Source organism: Pinus tabuliformis, chromosome 3_2 (genome assembly GCF_031772625.1).
Source record: "Pinus tabuliformis cultivar Carrire ecotype Pingquan chromosome 3_2, CPIR1, whole genome shotgun sequence".
NCBI lineage: Eukaryota > Viridiplantae > Streptophyta > Pinopsida > Pinales > Pinaceae > Pinus > Pinus tabuliformis.
Window position 1 is genome coordinate 79378757 of NC_142302.1, and position 13003 is coordinate 79391759.

The window sequence follows — 13003 nt, forward strand, 5'->3', positions numbered from 1 at the left end:
GTGATCATATTGAAATCCCCCGCAGCAATCCAGAGTGGGTACTGTCTGTTGATACTAAGCGCCTCGATGGTGTCGAGGAGCGCTTTTTTACTGCCTCCATCCTGTGGGAAATAGACATTGGATAGGTTTCCATGTACCTTTGTGCCTAAAATGTGAAAGGCGGCTTGTATGAGATGATGGGAAGCGTGGAAGTCAGTGAGTGCTATTGCCTGAGTGTTCCAGGCTATGGCGAGCCCTCCCGAAGCTCCGGTAGCATCCACAGCCACTGAGTGGCAGCCTGGCCAGGCCTTTGAGAGTATTCGACCCAGAGTGGCGCTATTGCATTTAGTTTCTTGGAAGAAGCATATTTGCGGTTTCTCCATCTTGATCATGTTTTTGAGCATTCTATATTTTGCGGGGCTGTTGAGCCCTCTAAGGTTCCAAGAGATGAGCTTCATTGATAACTGAGTTGAGAGGGGCTGAAGTACTTCGTAAGCTTCGCATAGTGGCCTGAATCCACTAGGACTTTGCCAACCTCTATTGTTCGTTGAAGAACTGTTTTCCTTCCTCTTTTTTTGAAATCTTTTGGACGCAGTCTACCATCCCAGGTGCTTCCCGCTTGAATTCCTAGCTGATGTTGTTGGTAGGCTTTGGAGATGACCATTTCCAACTTTTCTAAATCAGTTTCAGCGATGGATTCATACGCTTCTTTCCTGCATGCCAACTCTAGCTCGTTGATATCCAGACCATGAAGGTCTACATTTTCAGTTTCTTCCTCCATTATTTCAACAACATTGGTGTCTTCCTGTGTGGTCTCTGAATTCTGAGTGGGCTTCAATCTCCCATCTATCTCCATGTTCTTAGGGGTATTCACAGGGTCCTCCTGGTTCCTGGTTAGAATGGTCGGGATTATAATGGGGGATTTCGAGTTGGGAGGGGGGCTGGAAGGGGGGGGGCGGCTTGAGGAGGATGGGTGATCGGATTTGCTGGTGTTGTCCAGGGGCTGGTCTTCCGGAATGTCATTGAGGGTTTCAAAGCTGTTCTTGGACACTTGATCTTTGAAGTTATTCTGCTGAGACTTTTGCCCGCTGGTGTTTTTCCTGTGCGAGCGCCTTCTGCTGGTTACTTTGGTGAACCCGTCTTGATTGGGCTTGGCTGAGGGGTTCTGAGACAGATCTGGGACATTTAGAGGACAATCCCTAAATAAGTGCCCAAGAGCATGGCATCTCCTACACCGGAAGGGCACATGCTCATAGTCCAAGGGCTGGATCCATTCTTCATCCCAATGGGAGAGCGTTATCGACTCTGGTAGCGCTTCATTCAGCCTTATGAAGACACATATGCGGGCATATGATATGAATCTGCGTGTTTTGGTTTCTTCAGCCGTTCTGATGTATTCTCCCACGCCATTTCCAATTCTCCGGAGGGAGTCTTCGTCCCAATATTCATCGGGGAGTCCGTACAGTCGAATCCATACTGGTGCCCAGGTTAGGTCTTCCTTGTCTGGGTTGAACCTGGGTATCCAGTCTCGCATGTACAGACCCGCTGCATTGAAGAAGTGAGGGCCTGTTCCTAGTACTCTGAGTTTGTCTTCAACGCAGTAGAAAATGACTGTAAAAAAACCTTTCGGTCCTAGTTGCAGCAGGACGTCCCCTTTCGGTTTCCATTTGGCAGCTATCCATCCATATAGGGCTCTTTCCGTAGGCCAGAAGCCTATAAATTTCCCTATTATGGCGTGTTCTTTCATGAACTCAATTCTGGCGTTTATCAGGTGACCTTGAAGTTCGATTCTTGGCCTTTCTGCAGCTACAGGTTTGCAGGTGGCTGAGGTGACTTTTGGCACCTCCTCCTTGTCTTTTTTCCCTTTGTCCTGCGGTCCGATGTTCTGGCCGTGCGGATCTTCCGATTTTTTGTTCTCTTGCTGTGTTGAATCTTCTCTGTTCAGGATCTCCCTATTGATCGAGCCGAAAAGGAGGTCGTTATCCTGCTCCTGCTGCATTGGGGAGGGCCCTGTCGCCCCCCCTGCGTTGTCTCCATGGCGCCTGACTGGCGCAGTGCTGGTGCTCTGTTCTCTCAGAGCTTAGATTAGGTATGGTTGCAGGGTCTTTGGTCGGCTGTTTGCGCCGTCACGGGTTGCAGAGAAACCCTAATCGTCTCTTGCAGAGCGTCCCTCCATCGACCTTAAAAGTTGGCTGTGAATAGATCGTTTATGTTAATATTCATTACTTCCAGCAGAATAATTAATTTGCCGCGAACAAGTAATATAAAATAATTAACTGGGTTAGTAGCACCCTCTGGGTAGCCAGAAATTTCACAAATGTGTCCTAAAGATTTGCCTCCAAAAACCTCGAAGATGGACTTTTTCGGGTTCACTGATATATCTAAGGACTTGCATCTGCTAAATCTTTTGTAAGGGAATAATATGATCATTTCTATTTTTAGAAAATATAGTAATGTCATTTTGGTATATTACTATGAATGTATATAAATAACCAGAAAAATGCAAAGTTCATAGCGCATTGGAAGGTACCTCCAACGTTCATTAGTTCAAAAGGCATGCATACATAAGCATAAGTCCCCCAAGGGGTAGTAAAAGCATTCTTATACCTGTTATTTTTAGATATTGATAGTTGGTTGCAACTAGAGAATCCATCTAACACAGACACGCTCCCTGATTTTGTTACCATTTGAGAGTCAGTGCAAATTTGGATCTCCCAATTCTTCTTCCTAACTAGGACAACATTTGCCACCCAGTTTGAATACTTGATAGGAGTGATAGTCTGAGCTTCTAGGAGCTTCTGCGATTCTCTTTGTATGACTGGGGCCACCTTTGGGTTCATGTGGTGGTGGCATTGTCCAAATGGTTTGGACTCTTTCTTCAGTGGGATTGCATGGTTGATTATCTTAGGATCAAAGGTTTTCAGCAGCTCATCATACGACTATGCAAACACATCATTTTATTCAGGCACCAACATCTCTAATCTTTATCACTCTTCTCAGGTGCAACCTTTGGCAATCTTGATGGTTCTAGAGGATTCCTTGGAGCCATCGTTCACCTCAACCCTTTTCCTCTAACATTCATATTTATCTATATATATTGCCAATTTCCTCCATAGCGCCACCATGAAATCTTTAACCTTGGGTGCTTTGGCTGAATGTGACCCTTTTACCTGCCAATTTCACACCATTGCAACCATTAAACCTCTGGATCTTCTTCAATTTTGGATTTTTTTTTTTCAATTTTTGAAATTTTGCCCCAAATTTTAGACAGAACAGAAATTTGTCAAATTTTCAGTTTTCTCTACAAGCTTCCATATTAGCATATAAACTGTCACACACCATCTGGGCAATTTCAAACCCATGAATTTCTCAATTATAACCTTTACAGTGTTTTCTAAACAAACATTTATCAAACGGTTAGGCAACAAATTGCATTTCTATCCAATTTAGTGCTAACTTTAAAATTCAGGAATTCGCTTCAGGTACATACCCCATAACTTGCCCTTAATCTCTAATAGCATTCCAATTAGATAATTGGAGCACTCAATTTAACAACTGTAGGTTTCACATACTTTTTTTTCCCAATTATTCTCCATGAGGTGTTTCGTCAAACACTTTATATGTATACTGTAATTTCTTAATATATAAGTTGACTTCTAACCCATACAACTCTAGTGCTGTAACAAGTACCTCTCATACCACTTTGTAACTTGCCCATTAAGTTGTTATCAATATTCTTACATATAATTTATGGACAATAACAATTTTTCAGTGGAAAATACATTGCCCATAAAAAATTACTCCACAACCCATGAGCACATTCAATGATCTTGGTTCTCAGCACATAAAACATATTTCTGTCATAGATGGAATAATAATAGCTGGTACATGAACAATTACAGCAACATTTATGTGCATTTACAATAGAATTCATATACAGTTCTTTCACATGCATATATTACATTCTCTTCATGGTTATGGTCCCTTCTGGCATGCCCACGAGGCTATTTACATCAAACTGACATGGTTGGAAATTAATTTACATGACAGAGGTAGAATTATCATTCTGCAATACAATATATGGCTCTAACAACCTCAAAATCCACTTGTAAATAATCACTAGAGAGCCTAACATGCACTCTTGAGCTCAGTGTCAATTTCCAAACTTTCATCTTCAGAAAAAAGCACACAAACTGTTGTAAATAATACTGAGAGGGGGGTGAATCAGTATTATCAGACCAATCATTTAATTTTCAAAACTGATTTGTATACGCTACTTCAGCTTAGTGAACTAGCGTGTATACGCAATTGTACTTAATGCAGCCAACGTACATGAAGAGATCTTTTGATTTACCCAAATTATCATGCATTGAACTTTAACCAGTGTATCAGGAATTCATTACACAGTGTAGTAAAAGCAGAATAAAGCATCACACATGAGTAGCACACATGAACACCAAGATATAAGGTTGAAACCCAATGTGGGTGAAAACCACCTGCTGCAATCGTCTCTGTCTTCTTTTAATAATAAGAGAATTCTGTTTACAATTTTTGTACTGGTGCAGTCTTATACCAGTACGTAGGCTTCTACTTGTAGAAGGATACAACTTTCTCTCATTCTCCAGCTACAACCCCCGAGCTCTTGTACTAGCTGATATGATTACTAGAACATAGGTGCCGGCCTACAGAAGGCTACAACCTTCTCTTTTCTTCCAAGGACCATGTTTCATAAATTTTCAGACTGGATCCATCAATCTTCAAATATATCTGCATCAACCAATCTCCTTTTGAACCAACCACAACCGAATCAATCAATCACTCCATCAATCTGATCATTCAGAATGCTGTCACCAGAATACAGTAACCAGAACCCAAGCCAGAATTTAGAACACTGCAATAGCAAACAGAAGCAACTAGAACATATTTTATAAGGTATACACTACTTGCATGTGTCGATCCTGCGTGCATATGTGCTTTTCTCAAGGCGAACCAGCGTACAGATCTGCAAATCAAATTTATGATGTATATGCTGCTTTGATATGCAGAACCAGCGTGTATATGCTCTTTTCCTAAAGTGAACTTGCGTACAGATCTGTAAATGATGATTTAAACATTACAACTATTCCAGAATTCAGTCATACCCAGATCACTAAGTCACAGGACACGTCCTCCAAGGTCTCGTGTCCCGTATTTTACGCGTCAGACACGAAAAGGCCCTAAAACGTGTCGAAAACGTTTTTCATCGTGTCCTGTAAAATGTAAAACGTATTCGCCCGTTTTCGTCGTGTCCTGCATCTGGAAAACACGTATTCCGTTGATAGAAAACGTTGTTTGCATAAGCTGCAATTTTTTTTGAAAGAAACAAATAATTTTTGAGTGGGGCAGCTTAATGATCAAGTCTAGGCCCTAGTATTGATATGCTATTCATGGTAATGTTAAATTCTTAATCTTCATTTTCATCCTTTTACTTAAATTTTTAACATTACCATGAAATGACTCAGGATGTTTGAGAGTGGTTCCGGCCTCATTAGATTTCATATGGAGAAAGTAGAATTTTAGATTTCATTCAAAATGCAGCAGACTTATCAGTTTTTCATGATTTCAGGATTGGGAGATTGTAATGTTTCCAGGTGACACCACCTGCCTGGGCTACCCCTGCCACCAGTAGAGGACGTGGTCTACTTCCTATAGCTCCTACTTCTAGTTCTTCAGCTTCTAGAGCATAGAAAACTCTACTGCCAACTCCACTAGCATCAGCATCTACATCTAGAGGGAAAGGGAAAGCTGTGGAATTTTCTCGCAAGAGGAGGGGCAGAGGAAATCAATAGGATTAGACTTTAGTTATTTTCTTATGTGCTTGTAAGTTGTACATGAACAATGAACATTGAATATTCAAGAATCAAGATCAAGCATATCACATTCTAATTTCTAAATAGTAAATTTTGATTCTATTTATTTTTTTAAAGTGAACTATGAACTTTGAGAAGTAATTATATTTTAATTTGATTAGCTAAGCTGCAACCTGCAATTTAATATGGATAAAAAACTATATTTCGGTATATATGTATATATATATATCTTTTATTAAATATATATAAAACGTGTCCCCCGTGTCCTGTTTCTAGGTCGCTGCGTTTCGTATTGAATACTCGTATTTACGTGTCCTCTGTGTCTCGTGTCCTCGTGTCATGTGACTTAGTCGTTCGACTATGTAGGAGGAGACTCCCAATCAAGCACGAGACAAGAAATTAGAAATTTCTCGTGGCTGATTTTGGATATTTCTATTTTCATTATGTGATCATTCATGAGTAAATGTGATGTACATTTAGAGACTTATAGTTTATGCATTGACAATTGACAATTTAATCATAATGTAATAAATTAGAATGTATCAGTATCATATATGCTTTATGATTGCACATATTTCTTAAATGTCCTAATATATATATATATATATAGATTGCGTTTCCCCGTTTCCAAAATTTGGGGGGGTCACGTTTCGTACCCATGCCCGTTTCGGAAACTCGTACCCGTTTCCCTGTTTCGTGCAACTTAGCCGTGTCCCTTACTGAGTCCCTTGAAATCCGTGTCTCTTATTGAGCCCATTTTAATTTTCAGAATTCAAAATACATGAGGTAATTACATGGCAAGATCAACCCACTTACGAACTGGGCTGCTTTATCCTTCTAGACATCAAATTGTTTAGCTCTTATATTGCTTGATGCCTCTAGCTGACCATATTCTTGACAATTTGCATGCGAATGAAACTTTTTAGTAATATAACTTTTTTATTTGAAGAAATTGTTTGAATTCGAGTTCATTATCCCATGGCAAGGTTCATTTAATATAAATTTCTACACATCCTAGCTAGGTTCTTTCTGATTTCTTGGGTGGGTTTTCAACTTTTCACCAGAAAGAGTGTCACTGAAAGCATTGCATATCTTTTAAAGAACTTCTCTGAATTATATATGAAAGGAAAAATTTGGAGGATGCACCCAAAACCAACTGTAGGGGACCATTGTTTTAGTATCAAAATCAAGTTGCAAAAGCTGAAGCAACAGTCGTGTGGCCTGCCATGCCCTGAAAGCCATGATCCCATCTCCACTACCTTTAGAAAATTAATTTTTGTCCTGTCTTCACTTATTTCAGCAGCCCCAAAGGAACCTGAAGAAGGTGTACTGGGATGCCTTGCTGCAACCTACCCATCTGAAGAAAAAGCTGACAAGATTTAATGAATAGATGCAATTCTGTAGGACAGGGATGGTTTCTCATTTGCTGCCTATTGGACAAAATGCATGTGAAAATACAATCCAAATGTGCTGGCCTGGCAGCCCCTCCAGAGAGGAGTGCTTTGCCGACAGTGGACACTATTGCTACCTTTAGAATATCCAGCCAAACCCTCCTTATTCCCCTTCATCCCTACTCTCTTAATACAGTTATAGATTTGGCATCACATAGATAAGCCATTTCCAAGTTTGTAATCTCTTTATTGGAGTTCTCTAAACAAGTCATCTGTGGCTGTAAGAAGAGAGATGTTGTAGTGCTGTGTAACTTTGTTAGAATAGGCATGTTCAGTGTGCTGATTTAGTGCAGAGTACTGCGTGTTGATTAACTGGCAAGTAAAATCTAGGTATTTCATTTTTTGCATTTGGTTCTCTTATCTTTGAAGGGGGGATATAATTAGAACAAGGCTCATATCATATAGAGAGCCTATAGATATTTTTTGATTCCATGTTATGTATAATTTTGTTTAAATTTTCCTATAATAATATGTATTTTTTTATCAATCACCATCTGGTATGTAGAAAAATTGTTTAATCCTTGCTTAATTGCAAACGGATATGCTTATTTTTCCATTGACTTTTAAAATGTTTTCATTTTCCAGTAATTTCAACCGAGGCTACAAATATCCTTTTAAGGCAGTTTTATCAGCGAGCAGAAGAGAAGGTTTATTGTCTTCCACTTTAATCTTCTTGATGAATTTTTCCTGCATTTTTCAAAGCAGAATTTGTGGAAGAATTGATCATGTACATGAAATAATTCATTTCAATAATCTATGAGTTAAGATAGTGTGTTTCAAGTTTGATTCCACTGAATATATTTGCCAGCATATGCATGCATGGTATAGTTAGAACCTATGCTAGTGAGCTTTGTGCAAATTATAATGGACATCTATGTTGTCATACAAAGCAATGGTACAGAAATTCATTTGCCATTACTTCCAAAGTACCTGCCTGGTATTTGTGACAATGTAGGATCATATTTTAGATATTTAATTGACTGATATTATTGTTTTACAAACTATTTTGAAGGACCAACTCAGTTTCATTCTTCAAGTTTCTTTCTACTTCTTCTATAAAGTATCATAATTTTCACTTTCATCTAAGGAGCAAGAACTAATTGATCTTAAATATGCATCCTGACATTTGAGTCAGCTTGTTACTGCTGGCTGCTGCTGGAATCTTTGAAATCTTCCTTCAAGTGACTATGTAGTATCACTGTCTTTTTCTTCTGTGACTAGCCTGGAGCTTCTGAATGTTGAAGAGGGAGCCAAATTCTGAGAGGTTGTCTCCTTCCTTGATCTGCTTTACCTTCTCCAGATGCTTTAGCTTCTCTTCTAGCTCTTTTATTCTCTGCTAACCTCTTTTCTGCTTCCACTTCATCCATGCAAAATCATCTGTCAATTTCCTTCTCTTTTTCTGTTTGCTTTTTGTTGGTGTCACAGTTATTGGTTACTCAGTTTAAGTCTTCCAGGTGGACTCTGTGATTCTGCAGCCCCTTTGTGATAAGTTTCTTTGGACACTTCTTTTCAGCATCTTGCTTGTTGCAAATTGGTTTTGTGAGATCAATTTCAACAGCTGTTGAATTGGAAAGCATTTTCAAAGTCCATACTGCATACCTCTCATACTGTTTATGTTAGTTGTGATTAATTTTAAATGTGCTTATAAAATTACATATAGCTTTGCCAACAGGACCTTGGTTCATTGGTGAGGCTGATGAATTGTTAAGCAGCCACCAGGGTTCTATTCCTCTGCTCTGGTCTGCCCCACTTGAATGGCATGTCAAAAGGGGATGAGGCTGGGTGCATCTCCCTAGCGATTTTGGTGCAACCCCCAGCCTCGGGGTGTGTTTATTGAAGCAACTGCCGAGTATGTGAGTGACCTCTTCTTCATGCATGATTACTCTACAATCCCTTTGTATTTTTAAGCTCCTAACTAGAAACAAAATTTCAAAAGTTTGTTAGCTTGATAAGCCCTAGTGAGTATAATTTTATGAGTTTTTGGTAAAGATTTTGTCTTCTATACATTTATAAAATAAATAAATCTGTGATTTCATCTTTTAGGAAATTTCCATACGGATTTTTTTGATTAAAACTGAAAGCTGCCAAAAGTAGAATATTTGGTCCCCAGTAATGATAAAGAAGCTCATATCTATTTAGTATTGACATGGTTAGGTTAAATATATTGGAAAATTGGGCATCTATCTAACTTTTCATGCATATATCATATTATTATGATGATTAAATAAATGGAGTGTTGTATTTTGTTAATTGTATGACATAGTTTTATACTATTTGAGAGGAGCGGTTTTGATGAGCATTTCTAGACATTGTGGGCAACATTTACTGAACTTTTATGGGTAGTAAGCATATTACATCAAAAGGAAAAGAGCTCTAGAAAACGAGCAAACGAGATGGAGGACCAATTGATCAAGTTAATGCATAAATTTTAAAATTGACAAAAATATTAAATACAACATTCCGCAAAACCAAAGCAGATATCTTGTATGTCAAAAAATAAAGTTCAACCAATTTGACATTTGAACCAATCACACTTTGTGATAGGCAGGGAATGTAAGTTTATGAGACTACACACTCATTCAGGATAAAGAAGAGAGAGGAGAGAATTATAAAATGTTTATATTATGTGATATAAAAAATATTACAGGGCATGACTTGGGTGAGCTACCTGTTGACACAAACACACGTACCACTCTCTCAAAGACCTCATTGCTTGGATTCTTTTTTAGTGTGAGATTGTTACGGTGGTTTAGCCACCTATTACTAGCTTGAACTGTACATATTTGTTGCATGTCAGTTCACTACCATTAAAGTCACTAACGTAATATGATTGATGATGATAAAACATAGACATGTTCCTAGTGAAGCTTGGAGCTTGCTATTTGCTTCTCCAACAAACCCCTGAAATGAGAGCTCCAAAAAGCTGATAAAGTTCTCAACCTCAAGAACATTGGATGTGGAAGAACTTAGAAAGGACCACAACTCCTCTCCTCCTCCCATTCTGGAACTCTTGCATGGTGTCCCCTCTACTGCCATGTCAACACTCTCACATTGAAAGCAGAGTTCATAGGTGGATGCCAAAATCATCCAGGTAACCATGATCTGCCATCACTCTAAAATTGAGTGTAGAATTAATTTCTTGATGCTGAATTCACCCAGCCAGTCAGTATCAGACACCCCCTAAATGTTCTCTCTGTTACGAGGCCTGCTGGAGTTTCTTTCAAGCAACTCGCATTATTTAGCTGGTATTAGAACTAATACATAAATCAAACCTTTATCAGCCAGATTCTCTTTGTTTTTTAAGAACCCATTAATAAACTTTCGGAATATAGCATACCTCTTCAAAAATACAAGCTTTCATCTGATAAAACAGTTTTCAAATTTCTAATTATCACAGTTCTGAGTTCATTATGTAAGGATCATGCATTCTTGGAAATATTCCTATTATTATAAATTTGTCGATATCTTTGACTATATTTTTACTCAATGTATTGTTCTAATCTATGGTTTTACAAAAATGTATGAAAACTGCCTTTTAAAATTTCAGAAAAATAAATCAAAATACCTACAGAGCACTGTTTGTGCCTCTCCCAAATGTGAAACTCTTTATATAGTCCAACAGTGGTACGTAACTGTTCAACTGAAGCTGGCTGATCTGCCACACAATCGTCAATTTCTTTGCACTACAAAGTAGATGCCTCACACTGATGATGGGCAAAAAGCAACTTAACTGGTTAGGGAGCTCATGCTGGACATTCATTTTCTGTAGAATAATTCTTCAGGGATATAGTAATATACTGGGTAATGCTGTCAAACCGTGTTCTGGTGTATTTATTATTGCTAGCCATCTATCTTAATTTTCTTGTCATTTTCTTTCCTTTAGAAAAATTCGTACTTTCTATTCATTAAAGAAAGAAGCTTACGTATTGTAGGTCCTTCCAGTATTCACAAAGTCCAGACGACAGAACCTCTTTACAGAAAACTTCCAACAAAAAGAGGAATGTAAGTTTGTAACCACTCTTGTCCACATATAAAAAGTTTTCAAAGTCGGGAACTGTACTGTAACGAAAGTTGAAACTGTATATCTCTTAGTTAATTCATTTACAACAAAATATTGGTTACTACTAAAAAACCTACAGGTCCTTTATCAGAGAAACTGAAAATAAGTCACTTCAGTATTGGGAATCCAGTGATGATTCCATGAGAGATACCAGTAACCAGAGAACTTCAATCATCATGAATGGTAATCCAATCTTGTTTTTTTTTGTTTGCCAGGGAATGTGAGTCCTGAGATGAATGGCATGCCTAATCTGTGGCTTGAGTGGCCATGACCCAGGGGCATCTACACTGTCAAAATCACCCGGGGATCGCACCTGGCATGGGACACACCAGCCTTTAGCATGGCTGGATTTTTGCCCACGGAGTTTCGAATTGGTGATCTTTACACAATGGATTACGCTAACAGAATACCTTGTCACCATCTGCCCTACGCCCCGTGGGCGCAAATCCAATCTTGTTATCTATCTTCACATTCATAATTTTTATACCAATGCAACCTTAAAAACAGTACAAATTAATGGCTGGTGCTATAGCTGTGTAAACTGATCACCGTTGTCTTCTGTAATCACAATTCTTGCTAGTTGGTTTTCAGACTGCCTTCAGGTGACTTCAACTCTCATTAGATGTTCACAAAGGTTTGCACTTGCAGGTCATCTTTATCTATGACCAGAGGTATCTTCGACTACAACATTATATTGTGGCATTGGAGATGTTGAAATCTGTGCAAAACTTAATTTTGAGTCGTTGCTTGTCAACCTTGTACTTTCTTGTTTGACCTTGTTCTCCAATTATGCCTCCACAAATCATTCAGTCACAAATTCCAGTGCATACAAGGAGGTTTAGTATTTTTTTTGAAAGAAAACACCTCAACCAGTCTTCACAAACCAATTTAAATATCCACGAGGGAGTAATGCACAGTCAATCCAGTATAACTTATTTTGGGTTTGAGCTCTGTGAATAACATTCACATTCTTTGCACTACATTTTGTTGTGCAATTTAATTGAAACGCTCGTAAATTTTGTTGTGAAATTTAAGTGTGTTCTTGGAAAAATATTCATGGTTGAGATTAGATGTCAACATCAGTTGAGATTAACTATTGACATTCATCTAATTCAGCAAAGCAAATAACCTTTGCCTTTCATTAAATTAACTCAAATTTTATTATAAAAGTCGGTTATTTTAATAATTATGTAAATTAAAGTAATTGCTAAGGTTAAGGGTCATTTGGATGACTTTCACATGTCTAGACACTTAGACCTATGGGAAAGTACCTGTCCAATGCCACTATCATCAACACTCCCTCTTAGAGAGGAACATACTTCCTAAAGAGCCAACTGGAACTCCTAGTGATGGTACTGGTAGATACACAGGAGATCAATGAGAAATCCTTCTTGAAATTCTCTACTCCAAGAAGAGGCCTTCACCTATCAAGATAAGCCTCTCAATTGGCTCCCACAGGCTGCAAGTGCCCACACAAGGACACCACCTAAACTAGCAACAAATTCAACACTGAAACAAAATCAACATACCTTGAAATCTGGTGCAGTTCTGCTGTAGGTGACGTTGACTGGTTAGGGCAACAATTAGCTCACTCTTGACCCTAAATTCTACCTCCTAACAATCTCCTACAGCTGCGGTTGCCTTCTCTTGTGTCTTTGTTGGTC

The 13003-nt window shown here is 38.6% G+C and overlaps 1 protein-coding gene across 8 annotated transcripts in view; it reads left to right on the forward strand.

Annotated features, from left to right (window-relative positions):
* Positions 1–13003, forward strand: part of LOC149179945 (DET1 complexing ubiquitin ligase) — a 104341-nt gene that overhangs the window by 53053 nt on the left and 38285 nt on the right. For 5 of the 8 annotated variants that reach the window (XM_089415856.1, XM_089415857.1, XM_089415859.1 and 2 more), the window contains one exon: positions 7865–7926. In XM_089415856.1, the coding sequence (XP_089271982.1) occupies positions 7865–7926 (62 nt within the window). Of the gene's footprint in view, positions 1–7864; positions 7927–8951; positions 9133–11211; positions 11282–13003 lie in introns of all 8 variants that reach the window. The other 3 variants (XR_016256889.1, XR_016256888.1, XM_089415860.1) reach the window with 2 other exon arrangements.